The sequence below is a fragment of the Crassostrea angulata genome, chromosome 5, assembly GCF_025612915.1.
Source record: "Crassostrea angulata isolate pt1a10 chromosome 5, ASM2561291v2, whole genome shotgun sequence".
NCBI lineage: Eukaryota > Metazoa > Mollusca > Bivalvia > Ostreida > Ostreidae > Magallana > Magallana angulata.
The window spans coordinates 45772029-45786090 of record NC_069115.1 but is presented as its reverse complement, the minus strand read 5'-3'; the positions used below and the strand labels follow the sequence as shown (position 1 = coordinate 45786090).

The 14062-nt window shown below is 32.4% G+C and overlaps 1 protein-coding gene across 2 annotated transcripts; it reads left to right on the top strand.

Annotated features, from left to right (window-relative positions):
- The first annotated feature begins 1011 nt into the window (after window positions 1-1011).
- On the top strand, window positions 1012-11441 carry LOC128185172 (uncharacterized). Of its 2 annotated transcripts, XM_052854836.1 has the most exons (10): window positions 1012-1220; window positions 2135-2393; window positions 2746-2805; window positions 3095-3314; window positions 3825-3932; window positions 4789-4999; window positions 5351-5436; window positions 5570-5701; window positions 6126-6221; window positions 9316-11441. In XM_052854836.1, the coding sequence occupies exons 1-10, from the start codon at window positions 1076-1078 to the stop codon at window positions 9466-9468; spliced, it is 1470 nt and encodes a 489-aa protein (XP_052710796.1). In that variant the 5' UTR covers window positions 1012-1075; the 3' UTR covers window positions 9469-11441. The 2 variants fall into 2 exon arrangements, with proteins under 2 accessions (XP_052710796.1, XP_052710797.1); XM_052854837.1 differs by lacking the exon at window positions 6126-6221.
- Window positions 11442-14062: the final 2621 nt, after the last annotated feature.

Here is a 14062-nt window from a genome sequence, read left to right as displayed (position 1 = left end):
TCAAAAGCCAGCATAAATGAGAAATTTTATAAAACGGATTTTTTTTTCTTTCTTCGAGATGGGATTATATCTACTGCATCGGACAGAATTAAAAACATCTTTAATAAAATACTGGCGAGTGGCAAATTACTGTTGCGATCTTGATATGAAAGAAGGTTTCCCCGCTGCGTTTGTTTTGATTGAAAAAAGTGCCCTTGCCTAGATTTTGCCAAAAGATGTTCACCATTTGATGTCTTAAACGTTCCAACTGAATAAATGTAATAGGATTTGATTTCCATCCACATTTTCAATTTTGGTGATGTTTATGGAGAAAAGTAACAGCGTAAATCTTGCACCCGCAAAATACATGTTATGCATGTACAATTTCAATTTCAATTTCTTTATTAACCAATTAAGGGCCCTCAAGGGGCAACATGAAGACTGTTGACATACAACATCCAATGAACATAAAAATAAACATATACAAGAGGGAAAGAGCTGGATGATTAAAAGAACTATGACAGACATGAACAATTAAATAGTATATATGTATATATATATGTATAATTATGGATGTTTCCATACATTCAATATAGTGTCTTCTGTACAAATGTCGTGTGAGTTTGGTAGGTTGGGGGGGGGGGGGGGGGGGGTTACCCCAAATACATGTATCTTGAAATGAAAATAAACAAATACATAAACAAAAATCATCATTTTCCCACAGCTCAAAGTCCTAAACTCAAATGTTTTGGTCAACCCAAAGGTCATCATCTTGAGCCCTTTTTGAGCATGTTACAATAAATCAAACACATTTATTTCTCCTTAAAATGTATGGGTATTGGCATTAGCCCTATCCTGAGGCAACTGAAACCGAATTTTCTAGACAGTACTTAGAGAGAAGGGGAGCGGGGCCTAAAACCCACACCCAGCTTCAAATCAAAGTTAATTTTTTTTCGAAGGGGGGGGGGGGGGGGGTTATTATGTTATTATGACAATGCGACGGGCTACACAAAGAAAGATAACTCGAACACGGAAGACGTAACTCGTCGATGTAAACAGAAACTGGAGGCGGGCATTGCCCAGCTCAGCTGATAAAATGACAAATATTACATGCCAGTTGGTTGCCAATGCAATTATCTGCAATGGCACAACTTACGTGGAAGAAGAGGAGAAGCTGACGTACCTTGACGAGTGGTTCTGGATCTATCTCGGTATCTATGTCGGCCTTGTACTGGTTGCAGGTAAATGAAAGAATTTTCTCGAATTTCCTCGATACTTTTAGTTTCACTTTTCCGGATGTTGATAAATCATTGAAAATCTCAGCAAATACCCGAAAAGGCAACTCAGTCATGCATGCGTTGATAGATGTGAATGTGTTGTTAAAAACTAGACAGAAACCTGACTTCTCTATTTATTTTAATATAATTTAAAACACATCCTAGGCCTATTTGTGGCAGAGGATACATCTAATGGCGCAGGCTCAATAGCATCACACTTTTTCTAGCATTAGCTACTGTGTGTTAATCCTTTGGCTGTGTTGTTTTTGCAGCTATGTATTCACTGTGTTATTATTTTGTAATTGGATGGGAGAAATAATTATTTGAACCCAGACCCTCCAAATCTCTAGTCAGTTGCTCTACCAAATGAGCTCTCTGGTATTTGAACCGATCTGACCATCACATTCCTTCCCCCTTAAATGATATTTTCCCTTGAAGACCTCCCTATGTTGTTCCCCTTGCAGGAGTTAACCTGTCAGTTCATTGCAGGGGTTGGCATGGCACCAAATGTAATGGGATGGGAGAAATGGTGGGGCAAACCAGACTGGGATTCAAACCAGGGCCCCCTGTATCTCTAGTCAGGTGCTCTACCAATTGAGCTATTTGGCAGGAGTGGTATTTGAATCGGTCTGACCATCACAATTTTAAGATGTAAAACATATGAAATTCTTTTTATGTCTGGACCTATATTAAATTGAATGAATTGAAAAAAATCCAAAATAAAATATATTGAATCAAATTTGAATTGAACAATTGAATACTGCCATCTCCAAGTGCTAATGTAGGGTATTAACTGAACAGCCTATGTTGCTTAATAATATTAATTTTTTTTTTGCAACAAAATCTCTAACCCAGGAATTTTGAATTTCTTTTAACAGGACTGATGTCTGGGCTGACCATGGGTCTTCTCTCCCTGGACCTAATGACACTACAAATCATGAAGGAGGGAGGAACCCCCAAGCAACAGAGACAAGCAAGGAAGATCCTCCCCATCGTCAAACGCCATCACTTGCTCCTAGTCACCCTACTGCTGGCCAATGCTGGGGCTGTGGAGGCCATGCCTATATTCCTGGACAGGATCTCCTCTCCTGTGATAGCTATTGTCGTGTCTGTTACTGCTGTGTTAATATTTGGAGAGTAAGTTTACAGCAATGTGAAGAAAATTCAAACATTAACATGTTAAGATGAGATCCTTGGAATCCCACAATCTTTTTTGCCTTTTGACTGACCAGGGGTTTCTAATTATGCTGTTCAATTAATTTGACAATTTTAAAGAGCTTACTCAGGTAGATCAAAAAATGAGAATATTCTGAAAGGTGGCAAAAGATGTTTGACAATGTTTGAGATTTGCATTAAAATTATTCACCAGAGACACTGGAGTACAATAAAATTTTGAAAAGCTTGGAAAGTATATGTGTTTATTTTTTGTAATTTTTAAATGTAGAAGGATTGAAGAAATCACTGATTTTATGATATTGTATTTATTCAGAGTTGTTCCTCAGGCAATCTGTACAAGATTTGGATTGGCCATTGGAGCCACACTAGCACCGTAAGTTAATGTACATTTACACAAAAACACCATTATTTTTATCCTAAAACAATTCATGTTTAACAATTTACCAGTATGCAAATACAATGTACAAGTAAATTATTTAAGGAATTATTTTTTATATTTATTTATTATGTATTTGTGATTATATTTTAGTATTACATGTACGAGGTGATCAAATATGGTCAGGGGTGATCAAATCCAATAAAGCATGATATGCTGAATGATAGATTTGAAATTTTGATGTAATGACATAGATTATGTGTAGTTATGTGTTTCTTACCTTTAGGCTCGTCTATGTTCTGATGGGTCTGCTTTTTGTTGTGACCTGGCCATTGTCCAAGCTCTTGGACTGTGTGTTGGGAGAGGATCATGGGACATTTTTCCGACGGGCCCAGCTTAAAGTTCTTGTGGACTTGCACGGTCCCAATTCCCAAGCCAACCTCAGCCATCAACAGGAGGAGGATGATGATGAACCTCTGTCAATTGATGAGGTCTTAATCATAAAGGTTTGTACATGTTACAACGTTATTCATGACAGGATGGAACAATAAGAGAATATCAAAGTCACCAATCTTCAAATAATGCATGAATAAATTGTTTTTCTGGTGCAGTATGGCATGTTGCTTTAAAATGCGTTATATATATTATGTGAAAATGGTGTGTTGATACATGTATTGTAGATACTGGTAGGCCATTGTTTGAAAAAGTTCTGTAGAAAACCTCTTTTTCTGTTAAATTCAGGTTTGATATTTACAGGTTTCCTAGCTGTGTTGGTTCATTTTATGGTTGTTTTTTTTTCACATTCTTTCGATATACTTTTAATTGGTGAATATATATTTCTTTGTGAAAAAATATTTACAATGGCTCAATTGATATTTGTGGAAAATTTTTTACTAGAAAACTGGTTGAGATTAATAATGTCAGTGTATTTTCCACTTTTAAGTAACTTAAAGATAATTTTACAGTGTTAGGCACATGTTCCTTTTTTGGACGTCTCTGTAAAATATATATTACAGGGTGCACTTGACATGAAGAACAAGACAGTGAGAGATGCCATGCTGCCTTTGGGTGATGTGTTCATGATTGATGCTGACTCAGCAATGGATAAACCTACCATGAGCAAGGTTGCTTATATATGCTTGTTTTTGTTCACTTGTATGTTACTTTATGTCTCTCTCAGAAAATTATCCCATCTTGCTTTTTTCCTTTACTGGTAAAATGTTTTACATTAAGGCCTTTGTTTGATGTTTATACTTTGTTGTTAAGAATAAATCAAGGATTTATTGTGCCACTTTCTATCGCAAAACATTTTTAGGGGAAGGGAAGTGTTTACCAGGAATATTACAATCAGCTTCCTTTAACCTAACCTAGCAAGGGTCTGATGGGAAAAAATTCATTTTAGGTTCAACAACACAACACTTATCTGTTGATTCAGTTCTTTTGAAAGTGATTCTGATGGTGCACTGTCAAGGTTCATTAAGAGGGCTCGATGATCAAGACCATTTTTAGACATTATCACTCTCCTTTAAAACAACAGCTTTATATAAAAATATAGGAAAATTCCCAAACATGAAAAATAAAATATGTGGATTTTTTATTACTAAATAATAGCTTTAAGATGAGCAAATCATATCTTAAAAGGTAATATAGATCTGATCATTAATTTGTTGACATTTAGCCTCCTTAAATCTGTTGTGTTAATTGATAGAATTTGTGGTGGCTCAATTTTTGTGGCATTGATGGGTAGCCCTCCCCCATGAATATACATCCTTGATGAAAATAGATTTTAAAAGAGTTATTTTTTTGAAAACCAACACATCCACAAAATTACACCCCAACGAATAAGCAAAAAACCCACAAACCACGTAAGTTGGCTACCCTTAAATTTAAATGATTCCACAGTACCTGTGAAAACATATTTTCTTGATCACTTTCTCTTAGTTTTTCACTATCAAATAAATAAACCCTGATATGTTTCAGATTCTGCATCAAGCCCACTCTCGTGTCCCTGTTTATGAGCACCATGAAGGCAATGTAGTGGGGTTACTGCTAGTCAAGAACTACATCATGTTGAACCCCGAGGACAGAACCCCTGTGCGGGATCTACTGAACGATTGCACCCGGAGCCTCCTTTATGTTTATGATGATATGCCTTTATTTGATTTACTGAATATATTTCAAACTGGAAAAAGTAAGAGTCCTACATGATAAAATACATTTAAGAGAAGTAAATACTAGTAGTCTCAATCATGTTCATTATTTATAATCTACTACAAAGCATTGTAGTGCAGTATGAAAATACATTTAATTCATGGGTGATGAAAGTCATGTTCATTATGATTAATAAACATTTTGACTACCATTCTCATTATGTATATACATGTACAAATAACAGGAATATCATCTTGATGTATGTTACCTGTTAAAAGACTTGATGAAACCTTTCATATTACCATATGACTTTTTATGATAATACGTTATGTCAAATTTTCTTGTCTTTTATTTTACATTCATGCAGTATGTATCAATTTTGATTGGACAGGTCACTTAGCCTTTGTGAGGAAACACACAGAGATAAAAGACATAGACGAAGGATATGAAGTGGAAATTTCCCCAGAATCTCAAGAGGTTAGACAAAATAATTTCTTTCTTAACCTCATGAATTATTTAAGGAGGACAGCTGTGTTGATTTTTTAACAAAAGATCTTTGCAATGCAAACAAGGACATATTCTAGAGATGTCTTTTATTTCTTAATCTCAGATAATTGGTATAATAACATTGGAGGATGTGATAGAAGAGCTAATTCAAGAGGAGATAATCGATGAAACAGATGTCTATGTAGATATACACCAGAGAATTCAGGTGGCAAGAGCGAAGAAAGCAAGGCTATCTGTAAGTGCATTAGTTAATTTGGCGTATTCTCATTTCTGTCTTCTTTAGAATGTGGTGATTTTAGAATTTAGTACACAAGCTTTTATTTTCAACATCAACACTGTAAAATGCTTTGACAGGTTATATTTAATTTCATTATATTTTTATAATTTTTAATCTACATGTTGTATGAACTAACAATTCTATGTATTTTCATAACTAATTTGTTTTTATTATTTTCTAATTGTATTATGTTGATTTCAGTTTTTCATCAATGAAATTAAAAAAAAATTAGATCTTGAACTTAAGTTTGTAGTTTGGTCACAGATAAAGTAATTTTTCCTTTAATAAAAAAAAATCATAAAAGTAGGTTTTTATTAAACCATATATGAAATAGAAGTATTTAGTTGATAAAGTAAATTTACCAAAAGAGCTTTTGTTTTAGATGTTAAATCGACTTCACTCTCAAGACCCTGATCGGAGTAATCTCCCTTCTGCCAGTAACGCAGCAGGCTTTCATATCTCTGAGTTAGATGATATTGTGAGTGGGATACCCTTGATGTTGTTCTTTAGCTATATCTCTGAACATGTTGCCTGCTTTTGCTTTAGATTTCTTAATGTTTAGAAAATGTTCATGTAGCATTAGTCTTTTTGTATTTACATGTTACTTTACAAAGCCTCAATTGGTAGATAATTATTTCTGTTAAATTTCAAATCACTTGTATCAGCTCTTTGACATTAGACTTTTATTTATTTATCTGTAAGACCCATTTTAGTAAATACCTCATGTGTTGTTTAGTATCAGTTGCAGTGGCTATCTATCAATCTTTTTATCTGCTTTTAGCTAACCTAGTATAATTTTTTTGTTTACCATAAACTTTCTAGAAAGGCGAACTATTCATACACAAATAAAATACAATTGCCTTAAACAAGGTTATTAATTAAATTCTGCTTGAAATTAAAAATTGATATAAAATGTGCACATATCAAAGCCAAATTGCAATATATAGAAAACGATACTTCTACGGTTCAATTGATAATAATGTTTTAAATACAGACAGATACGGGAATGAAAGAAACCAGACCTAAATAACAAAGATTGTTTGACATGCATTTTTAGTAAACTCAGGTGACCTATTGCTATCCGTTTTCGTCCGTCGTTGTGCGTAATGCGTCGTGCGTCGTCCGTTGTGCGTTAACAATTTTACATTTGTAACTTCTTCTTAAAAACTACAAGTCCAATTGTGATCATTTTTGATGTGAGGCATCTATATGGTAAGAGGAATATAAATTGTGAAATCCATGGCTTTACTGTCCCCGGGGTCCACAGGTGGGACCAAATATGCAAAAAAAAAACCCCAAAATTTTCAAAAATCTTCTTCTTTACTCCCACACATGTGAGGAAAAATCAGGTTGCATGGTTATGATGTCCATGAAGCCCTCTACCAAAATTGTGAAATTTATGGCCCCTAGGTCAGGGGTTTTGGCTCTAGGGTGGAGCCAATATGGCCATATAGTAAAAATGTATTGAATCTTAGAAAATCTTCTCCTCTACTCCCATAAATAATTGTTAAAAACTAAATGCATGAATACGATGTTCATGAAGCCCTCTACAAAAATTGTGAAATTCAAGACCCCTGTGTCAGGGGTTCAGGCTCTATGGTGGAGCCAATATGGCCATATAGTTAAATGTATTGAATCTTAGAAAATCTTCTCCTCTACTCCCATAAATATTTGTTAAAAACTAAATGCATGATTATGATGTCCATGAAGCCCTCAACCAAAATTGTGAAATTCATGGCCCCTGGGTCAGGGATTCAGGCTCTAGAGTGGGGCCAATATAGCCATATAGTAAAAATGTATTAAATCTTAGAAAATCCTCTCTACTCCCATATACATTTGCTAAAAACTAAATGTATGATTATGATGTCCATGAAGCCCTCAACCAAAATTGAGAAATTCATGGCCCCTGGATCAGGGGTTCAGGCTCTAGGGTGGGGCCAATATGGCCATATAGTAAAAATGTGTTGAATCCTAGAAAATCTTCTCCTCTACTCCCATAAATATTTGTTAAAAATAAAATGCATGGTTATGATGTCCATTTACTCCTCTACTAAAATTGAGAAATTCATGGCCCCTGGATCAGGGGTTCAGGCTCTAGGGTGGGGCCAATATGGCCATATAGTAAAAATGTATTGAATCTTAGAAAATCTTCTCCTTTACTCCCATATATATTTGTTAAAAACTAAATGCATGATTGTGATGTCCATGAAGCCCTCAACCAAAATTATTAAATTCATGACCCCTGGGTCAGGGGTTCAGGCTCTAGGGTGGGGCCAATATGGCCATATAGTAAAAATATATTGAATCTTAGAAAATCTTCTCCTCTACTCCATATATATTTGTTAAAAACTAAATGCATGATTATGATGTCCATGAAACCCTGTACCAAAATTGTGAAATTCATGACCCCTGTGTCAGGGGTTCAGGCTTTAGGGTTAAGCCAATATGGCCATATAGTTAAAATGTATTGAATCTTAAAAAATCTTCTCTTCTCCCACACATGTGGGCAAAAAAATTGAATACATGGTTATGATGTCCATTTACTCCTCTACTTAAATTGTGAAATTCATGACCCCTGGGTCAGGGGTTCAGGGCATGGTAGGGGGGGGGGGCAATATAGTGTTAATGCATATAATGTTTAAAAATCTTCTCGTCTATTCTCACACATCTGTATGAAAAACCGACTTCATAATTATGTTTACCAGAAAGTCCTGTACTAAAATTTTCAATTTCATGTCACCTGGAGTATGGGTTTTGACTCTAGGGCAGGGCCAAAATGGATGTATAGGTATTAATCCATATAATGTTTAAAAATTATCTTACTCCCACACACCTGAAAACTGAATTCATTATTTTGTAGACCAGATCTTTAAGTTTTCCAACAAAATTATAGGTTTCATAGTTCTTTTTGAAAAATGTCAGGCAGGGATATGGTCGTCATTACAAATTTATAATTTTTCTACACCAGAATGAAACCTAATTAAATGCATATATGAGACTCCTCGACAAGATTGTGTATGGGTTATATGCTACTCAGGTGACCGTTAAGGCCAATTGGCCTCTTGTTAAAATTTGCTTTTGGAAGTTGATTTATTCAGAATTATTTAAGCATATCAGAAATTTTGTTTCAATTTCTATAGATATTCTATTACATGTATAAATGAGATATTTTCTTTTTATCATAGCTTTTTCATTTATCATTCATTTCATCATCATTCTTTGAAGCATTATTGTCATCAATTATTTTTGTAACAGTTATAATTACATATTACTCTTAAGATAATCAAAAGAAAATTGCCACAAAATTCATTGTTTATAGTTTTTTGGGGACTTAAGCATCATGTAAAATATTGTCACATCGATCAATTTCATTGCCTTCTTGAAAAGGGGAATTACGAGCAGTTTATTTTTTCAATTCTAAGTAAAAACAAAATTGAATTATTTCCCTTTTTCAAAATTTACTTACCAATAATAATACGCCATCTGTCAGCTGCATAATATTTTGAAAAAGATTTGCTTGAGAAACTAAAGATAAATTTTTTAGTCCTTATGTGTGATATTTCATTTTATAGTGCATGACCAAAAGTAAATCCCAGCCGGCCCTGAAGAAATCTCCAGTGAAGCGGGCACTATCAGGCTCTGTCCCAGAGGACAGCAACATGCACCCCAACAACTATGATGAGGGGGACAGGGCCCCACTGTTGTCTACAGTTGTCTTCACTTGAATCAGCTGAAATCAACCTTAATTGGCTTAAAATCTTTAAATTATTTACATCATAGTATTTATACATATTTTGTTTGTGATATTTTTGTATATTCTATATACTTCGATCAATGCATTACATGCACTTGTTTTTGCAATAATGTAAGAAATATATTGTTATGAAATCTTTTTTTTGCAACTTTTTGCTTTGACAGTTATATTATACATTTAGAAGGACCACACATAAAACATTTAGTAGGCCACATGTGAATTTATTTCAAAATATTATCTACAAGGACCACACATGATTTTTTTTTCAATTTCATCGAATCTGTCATTAAAAACATAGTTTTGTTAAAAAGTATCTTTGGGTATTTTTATTTGCATAACAGGGAATCTTAGCAAATGACAAGCATGTGTTCATTAATTCTATATTGGGGTCCAAATATAGAAATAACCATCTGCTTTCCTTTTTTTCTGTATCTACCTTGTTTCTATATTGGCAATGCTTTTGAATTGAATTACATCAAGAAAGGTATGTCTATTACTATAATGTAAAATTTGATTTTTACAAACTCAAAGTAAATTTGTATTCTATTTGCACTGTGCTTAAATACAGTTTTACTTTATTTATAGTATATATATCATTTATTCAAAACTACAAACTGTTTATCTCCACATGTTTTCTTTTGATAAACTGCTGCTCATCGTGTGAAAATTGTTTCTTATTCATAGTGTTTATTTCTGGTGCATGCAATTGGACAAAAAATTACAAAATTGACTTTCAGAATCAACTACGAATACAATGTAAATTCTTTGTTTAATTCTTTCAGCCCCTCACTAAGTGGTGTATTTATTGGTTGAATATTGAATGTTTAATTGATTTTAATCAATAATGAATGCCAAAGCTCATTGGAATTGACTCTGTGTGTGTATTATTATAGTAATGTACTTTCATACCATACATGTCAGGTATAATTGAATTTCTTCTGTATGAATATTTCATAACTATCATTTTATGTTTTCCTTATAAAATGTTATAAAAACAGGTGACTTGATTTGGTATTAGAATGTGTAGTAATATTTGCGTTGACATCCTGAATTCTAAGTGCTATTTTTGATAACAGTTGTTGAAACTGTTTTTATCTTTCATTACTAGATACATGTGTACATATACGTAGTTATCTTTATCAGTTATCTTTACCATTTGTTTTTGTTTGTTTTTATTTTACATTTAAACTTACCAGGGGCTTTTGATAAAGTGTTTTTTTTTTATCATTTTGGTTACGTAACACCAGAAAGTTTAGATAACCTTTTGCAAAGGCAAATCACCTTCTTTATAGATGTATTGCGGTAGGAAATATTTATTTTGGTTGATGATAATTTGTTTCCTTTTAACTGACAACACAATCCTGAACAAATTATTTTCCTTTCATATTTGTGTCTCCTTAATCATTCTTCGAATGAAAATGATTTGTTTAATGTTCAAAATTTTGTTAAGGTTAATTAAAGTTTTCCACTCCTTTACCCTTTCTGCTGCTAAAAATTTGAAAAGATAAAAAATCAGAAGTTGTGTAGCCTTACTTGCTTGTAAAATGTTGATTACGTATCTAAATTAACACCCAACAACTATTATCCTGTGTATTCTATTGTAAATGTCTGGTTGGATGGGATGATGTAATTTTACTGTTTATCCTAATTAGTTACATGACTTATAATTACAAGGGCTTGAAAGGGTAAATATATATGTTTGGTCTGTCATTGCTTTGATAATCTATTTCTCCATTACTTGGAATATACTTTGTATTGTTATTGGCGTGATGTGTCTCAATCCGAGTCTGTTGAACAAATAACTGTCATGTATTTAGTTCTAAGAACTACCTTATATTTGAGCTATTCTATTAATATTACATATATATAGACTAAGTGTATAATCAGTTCACATGTATTACATGAATAGATGTTGGTTTATTTTACATATTAAACACTGTTACTTTAAAATAAGTTCTGTTGTTGTTTTTTTTAATAAATTTTTGATATGATAATTCAACAATTTTATGTATAAACTAACATTGAGAAGAGGCAGTAATTACTTCTTCAAGAGTTCAGATATCACGAAACATAAGTCTATTGGAAGAGAGATCTTTATAACGGAGGTTCGATGATCAAAAGAGTAATTTCCCCAGGGTCAGAGTAGGACCCGCTCGAGAGAGGGTCTAGTTTGAATATGAAATGTTTTGTTCAAATATTCTTCTGAATAAAAAATAAAAACTTTGATTTTAAATTAGGAAAAAAATATCCAATCTACGTTAGCACATTTACACAACATTTAGATTATTACAATGCAATATCATAACTCAAGAGAGAAGAAACAATGGGAAGGTACCCTGTCAAGTTTCAGAAAAGTACTACGATGTGGGGGACGGCCCCACTGTTGTCCACAGTTGTCGTTACTTGAATTACTTATTAAGAATCAACCTTAATTGGCTCAAAATCTTCGAATTAATTTGGTTTAAATATCTATGCATAATTTGTTTGGGATATTTTTGTATATTATATATAATTAGATCAATGCATTACATGTATGTGTTTTTGCAATTATGTAAGCAATATATCGTTGTGAAATCATTTTGCAACTTTTTGCTTAGAAACTTATATTATACATTAAGATGGACCACATGTAAAACATTTAGATTGGTCCAATGTGAATGTTTTTTAAAAATATTATCTAGAAGGACCGCACATTGATTTTGATACTTAATTTCATCAAATCTCTCATTCAAAACATAGTTTTGTAAAAAAAAAAACCCAACAAACTCTTTTGTTTTTTTTTATTTGTATAACATGGAAAATAAACAGATGACAAGCATGTGCACATTAATTATATCTATCAGGGGGTCCAAACATTGAAATAACAACATGATTTCCCTTTTTTCTGTATCTACCTCGTTTCTTCTTTGACAACTACATCAAGAAATACACATCTATTACTGTACAGTAAAATTTGATATTTTCAAATTCTAAGTAAATTTGAATTATATTTACACTGCTTAAATACAGTGTTATATATATATATATATATATATATATATATATATATATATATATATATATATATATATATATTCTTTGCATATATTGTATTATTTCTTATAAAACAGTGTTAGAAGGTATTTTTTAACCACTTTTTGATAGACTTTAGTTGTCTTTAATTTTGCAGATACATGACTAAAGTTTTTTCTAAATCATGTTTGTTTTGTTATGCATAAACCAAACAGGTGCATGAAATTAAATATGTTTAAAAAATAAACAGGACGGTAGATTGGATAAGTTTATAGAACCCAATGTATAATTGAGGTGTAGATAAATAAAATGCATCTATATATATAAAGGTCACCAGAAGTCCAATTCGGCGCATGCTACTTTCCTCATTTAGTTTTCAGGAAATATGAATGTTTATTTTTCTCCTTTACTTTACTACAGGAATGTGAGTAAGAAATCTCCTGATGTCGTAACTATCCTTTTAATTATAAAAACAAGTTTATAAGTTTTATATTTTTTTATAAGTTTCAGTTTTCCATTTTTTGAGGTATTAAAGTTACCCCCCCCCCCAAAAAAAAAAATTAATTAAAAAAATGATCTTTTCATTAATTATTCACAAAAAGTTTGAATTAATAAGACAGTGTACTAAAAAAAATTATATTGGCAGGTAAGCTTCACCGTAAATATTAACTAGTAAATATTAACACCCATGTCATTCTGATGTGATTTTGAATGTGTGTGATTGACGTGGATAAGAAGTGTACTCTCTCACAGTTTAGTATGTAACAAATATTGTTATAATCAGGGCTATTAATAACAAATACATGTTCTGCTTATATTGTTCTGTCCTTGATATGATATGCTATTTCTTCATTCCACAATGGCCTCTTTCTGGTGTGATATGTCTCAATCCTAGCTTTAACATATTTTAACGAAGTTAAGTATGATATAATTCTGTGAACTTTGTGTACGTAAACTAAAGAAAGAATAGAGAGGAATCTTTAGAAACCGGTATCTCGTGTCATTAGAAAATAATAAATTTAAAATGTTATAAAGATTCATAAAAATTGCACACTGCTTCACTGCTTAGATGCCTTGACAGGCTTGAGCGGCGAACTTTTGAGACCTTTCACGATATCTGAAATGGTGATGTTACAATGTACACAAAAAGTGACAAATTGTTTCTTTTTGGGAAATACAGGTAAATAAGGACAAAGACAAAGGTTTCCAATAAATATGCGACTAACTTCATGAAGTATGTTCGTTCAAAACTGAATATAGATGCCTTTAAGGTGGGCCCATACTCAGCATGTTCTTTTTTATATTGAAGTGATGTTGTTTTTTTGTTTTTATCTTGAAATCATTAGTTTGGCACCTTATATAATTAATTTTTTTTCCAAAAACCATGTCTTAACTACGTGTATTTATATCTCTTATTAAAATCTCCACAATATGTATCCTCTCGTCTTCATACACAATTTCAGCAATTTCAATTTCTTCTTCATTTCTAGTTTTAAATGTTTTTTTTCAAGTAAAACAAGTTTTAAATATATTTTTTAAATTTTTAATAAAGT